The 5,477-nt window shown below is 22.9% G+C and overlaps 1 protein-coding gene across 1 annotated transcript; it reads right to left on the bottom strand.

The window, feature by feature from the left end:
• Positions 1-1,331: 1,331 nt before the first annotated feature.
• Phum_PHUM307520 (uncharacterized protein) lies at positions 1,332-2,469 on the bottom strand (the record flags this gene model as incomplete). Its single annotated transcript, XM_002427215.1, has 2 exons — positions 1,332-1,477; positions 1,764-2,469. The coding sequence occupies 2 exons, from the start codon at positions 2,467-2,469 to the stop codon at positions 1,332-1,334; spliced, it is 852 nt and encodes a 283-aa protein (XP_002427260.1).
• Between the last annotated feature and the right edge of the window lie 3,008 nt (positions 2,470-5,477).

Raw genomic sequence — 5,477 nt, 5'->3', positions numbered from 1 at the left:
GATTAAATCATAACAATATATATATATATAATTTGTAGATGATTAAAAACTTTATGATGTTTGAATAATAAACATTATAATGATATTATCTCATTCGACCGTATATCGAAAATAAATATTAAAGATTATAAAAATAATATAAAACATTTTTTTCACACGAATATCGTTTAGATTATGTATTAATATTAGCCCACAAGCTCCCCCTTTTTTTTTTAAACAATTTTTTTTTTTTTTTTTTTTTACGTGTTTGAGTCGAAGCAAAAAAAAAAAAAAAAAAGGTCCGTGGTAATTCACGTTAAATAAAATAGAATCGGTTATTTAACTGTTTCAGGAAAATTTAATTAACTTTTATAGGAAAAAAAAAGAAAATTTAATTTTTCACGTGGTTATTCCGATAAATAGTAAATTTGATTTGCTTTCATTTTATTGTACAATCGACTCTATTTTAAATTAACATTAATATTATTATCATAATTTTTATTTTTGTACTTTTACCGATGCTATTAATATTTTACTAAATGATATTATTTTATTTTTCGAAATCCTTTTTTTTTTTAAAAAAGAATATTCAATGCCTTACAAACTTTGAAATTTTTTTTTTTTAACGAAAATTTTAGTGTCAGAAAAAGAATCGCGTGGGCATCAAAAAGTTCTCCTCCCCCCCCCCGAAAAAAAAAAGTCAATTAAACTCGAACAAAAAAAAATTAAAAATTTATATTAAATCGAGTTATGATTCAAAATAATTTACTTATTAAAATGTCTGAACTTTAAAGAATTAATAATAATAATAACTTTATTTGTCTTGGTAAACATTTAAATAACTTAATTAAGTTTAATATTTAAAAAAATTTTTTTTTTACTAATATAAAAAAGTTCCGAGTTTTATTTAAAACTGAATATAAATAATATTAATAATAACGATGATGATGATGATGATAATGATGCCTGAACCCGTTCGACAAAACAAAAAAGAAAAAATTGTAGAAAAAGTTTTTTTTTTTTTATAATTCGTATACATGTATGTGTGTGTGTTTGTACTTGTAAATAAATTTGTTTATATTTAAAAAAATTGTTTCGACACCACAATATTTTTTTTTTTATATTTAAAACTTTAATAACCATATTTATATTATTCCCATACCGACGATATTTATAAATTTAAAATTTAAAATGAGTAAAATATAAATTTTGTGAGTGTGAATAAGCCAAAAATAAATATGTATATATATATATATATATATATATATATATACAAAAGCTCCATCAAAATTTTAAAAAAAAAACCGTGTGAAAAAGAAAAATAACGTTAATGTTTTTTTTTTTTTTTTTTTCTATGTACTTACATGTTTGAACTGTCTTATAGCACCATTGATTCTCATAGAATCAGCAGCTATGGTAGCAATGCCACTTTCGCAGGGTTCTCGTAGTTGACGCAGGGAAGAACTGGGTGCAGTCAAACAATACGTAGAACTTACTCCTGTTAAAATAATAATTACAATTAATTTCAAGAAGAAAAAAAAATGTCATCTCTACTTATTTTTTTATTTCGAGAATAATATAAATTCATTTTAATACCCGAAAAGTTTTATAAATATTTCCTAATATAGAATTTTTATACATGCGCATACCTATTTATATTATTATTATTATTCATTAAAAAACACCATTCATTGCATATGAAATCAATTTAATTTCAATTAAAAAAAAAAAAAAATCTTGTTTGTTTTTATTCCGAAAAATTCGTGAATGTGATAAAAACCTACCGAGTGATGATTCCGGTTGAGAGCTTTGCCTGATTACTCTGCAATTAGACGAAGTAGTAGTCAAAAGCACTGCGGGTGCTACAGAATATGGTGTGCATTGATATATATGTTGATTTCCAATTGACCTTATGCTTTCCCGAGATACCGATCTAGGCATCGATAATAATCGAGAATGAGATTCTCTCCTTCTATCGTATTTATATTGAGAATTAGGATTTAAATGACCGTAACTTGTGACACTCGAACCCCGAGCTCTCAAACGCGGACTTTGTGTTCCATTTCCGTAAAAAAGTCCTCCGCTTCCGTCTCCTAGCAAATGCGGGGATCCTCCGTCGTTTAATCTACAATGCAATTCTATATCCGGTACGGAACGGACTCCATTTTCTTCCATAGGCACGCTCGTTCCGCTCTCTTCGCTTCCGACGTTCACCATGCCACCCATCGAGGATAAAAGCGGACGAGGAGAGGATACTGATAACCTGCTACTCATGCAATCTTGTCGAATCAACATGGGTTTGCTACCATTTTTTAAACTTTTATCCCTCTGTTGTTGTTGTTGACTCCTTGAACTTTGTATCGAAACAGGTCTTGAGGTTTCAACGTCATTTTTAATTGGCGCGTAAACGAGTAGACTGGTAGTTTCATCGGAGGCGTAATCAGATGGCAACATTGTTTCTGTACCCCCAGAATCAATTTTTGAACTCATGACTTGCGTATTATAAAGAGAGAGGTTTACAAAGTCAATAAAGATTTATCATAATTGACAGTTTTCCTGCGTGAGAAAAAAAAAAAAAAAAAAAATCACAAAAGTAATTTAAAAAAAAAAAAAACAATTTTTTATTAAAAGTGACGGAGGTTGTTGTTGTTGTTGTTGTTGTTGTTGCTGAGAAATTTAATATTCTAAAACGTTATTAACAAATTTTATTAAATGATTCAATGATGTTGTTGTTCTTATTTGTTTTTTCTTTCTTTTAAATTAAAAAAGAAAAAAAAATAACGTCCGAATAAAAACAAATGATAAATTCAATATATTATCATATAGATTTATTTCAATGCGCAAAAAAAAAAAAAAAAATCAGTTTTAATGAAATTGAATTTGTTAAAAAAAATCTTATTATTATTATTATTATTATTATTATTACTAAAATAAGTAAAAAAAAAAATAATTTGATAACTCAAAGAATAAATAAATAAATAAATAAACTATTAAATCGTAAAATCAATTTTTTACGTTAAAAAAAAGGCTGAAAATAAAGTAACTGCGTCGACTCAAAAATCTTTTTTTTTTTTTTTTTTTTTTTACGTCACGAACTACACAATGTGATTAACTTTTAAAAAACTAATTGGATTTTTATCGAAAAAAAAATTTTTTTCATTATTATTATTATTATTATTATTATTTTTATGTTTTATTTTCTTAAAGTCGTCATATTTATTTGTTTTTAAATATAATAAAAATTTATAATAAATTACAATATGTTCATGTATATATATATATATATATATATATATATATATTGAAATTTCCAGACATATAAAACATGACGGAAATTTTTATTCATAAAACTCGATTTTATTATAAAATTCTTTATAAAGTTAAAAAAAAAAAAAAAGATCAATATTTTTTAATTTATTTAACTTTTGGGGGCGCCTTTATTCTTTTTATAATAAATAAAACTTTTAATAATAATAATAATAATAATATGTTACCTTAAAATTATTTTCATTCACACACAAACTACTTTTAGTCGTCATAACTAATTATTAAACATAAATTATTTAATAATTAAATATTCAAATTGTAATAATATAATCAAATATAGAAAATAAAATTAATTTTAATTATATATGGAAAAAAAATAATAATTTATTTAATTTAATCAGACTAAAAAAAAAAAATTTTTTTTAACTTAAATTCATTTTTCCATTTTTTTTTTTAGTTTTTTTTTATGAGAATGAGAAAACGAGGTGCGTGAGCAATAAAATCGATAAATACTGACCTAAATTTTCTTTTTTTTTTTTTATTTATTTATTTATAATAAGTCATTATCATCATTATCATCTACATTTTCGATTATAAATTTTCACATATAGAGGTGGCCTCCCTCTCTCCCCCTTCCCCCCGTAACACCGTTAATATTTTTTTTTTAAAAAAAAAAACCTTTGTTTTCCCACCATATTCACCCTTATATGATTTTTCTCATCGTTAAATTTTTTGTTTTTTTGTTTTTAATTATTAATAAAAACAAAATTTAAAAGTGAAAAAAAAACTATAATTATTAATTAATTAATTAATTATTTAAAAAAAAAATAAACGAAAAAAAAATATTTTCAATTTTTTTTTATATTATTGGGTCATAGAACTTTTCTCGAGGCTATCGATCGCTTTTGTTATTCACCTTTTTTAAGGCCTAAGCATTTTACTGTTTTTTTTTCATATCATATTATATATCGTATTATTATTATTATTTTTTAAAATTTCTTATCATTATTCAATACTATTAATCTTTTATTAAATTAATTTTTATATAAATATAAATATATACAAAATATGAAGAAGAATATATTTTATGTACACGATTTCATCTGATATCGCCATTTCATTGAAATTTATTTTTATTTTTAAAAAAAATTTTCAATCATTTGATTATTATTATATACATTTTTCATTTTCTGTCATGAAAAAAAAAAAAACAAAATAATAATAATAATAATGATAAAAGGTTTTTTACGGCGTTGTTGTTGTTGTTGTTGTTGTGTGACACGTTCGAAACGTTCGGCGTCTATAAATCCCGTAGACGCAAATTCAAATCTTTTTTTTTTTTTTTTCGAATTTTCATTTGAAATAATTTTTAATTTAAAATAATTAATTATTAATTTAAATCGATTTTGATTCATTCAGTGTAATTTTCACCATTCAAAAGCGTGTGTGCGTGTGCGTGTTTGTGTGTGTGTGTAGTTGAAAATCAATTTTCCCTATTATACTATTTATAAATAATAATAATATTATTTTTAAACTAAATATTTTCCATGTCATAATTTTTTGTATTTTATTTAAAAAATTGTTTTTTCTTTTAAATAACGTTTGGGAAAATATTTTTCATTTTATTATTATTTCTACAGATACAATATTTTGTTATTTTATATGCATAAATTATTGTATCATATTTTAATAGTAATAATTGTTTTAAAAATTCCAAAAATAATTTATTATCTTGACAATACGTTGTTTGTTTTTAGAGGAAAATATACGTTTAGTTTCAGGTAATAAAGGAAATTTAAAAAAACCCCCATTTTAGTATCGATAATAATAATAATTTTAAAAAATTAATTAGTATAAAAACGAAATAATTAATTATACGCAATTACACGGTGATGATATACGCCTACAATTTTTTTTTTTATTTCGTTACGTAAATTCACGATTTTTACCTCAAAATTGATTTCTTCATGGTTGAAAAATATTTATTTTATTGCATTCAATAAAAAAGAAAATTCTTTCAACGACAAAAAAAAAAAAAATTTAATGACATTATAAGTTTCTTTTATTTTATTTTTATTTTTATTTTTTTTTCTAAATCTTGGTTTAACACAAAGACCTTCTGATTCAAAATACAAAAAAAAAAATATTATTATTTGATTTTTTGGTTTGATGATTCGTCTACTATAGATTATTGTTTTTTATGGGGGAGGGGGCATCCCTTCACAAAGTTA

The sequence above is a fragment of the Pediculus humanus genome, genomic scaffold, assembly GCF_000006295.1.
Source record: "Pediculus humanus corporis 1103172107707 genomic scaffold, whole genome shotgun sequence".
NCBI classification, from domain to species: Eukaryota; Metazoa; Arthropoda; class Insecta; order Psocodea; family Pediculidae; genus Pediculus; species Pediculus humanus.
Note: the sequence above shows the minus strand (reverse complement) of the source record. Positions and strands in the feature narration are given on the sequence as shown.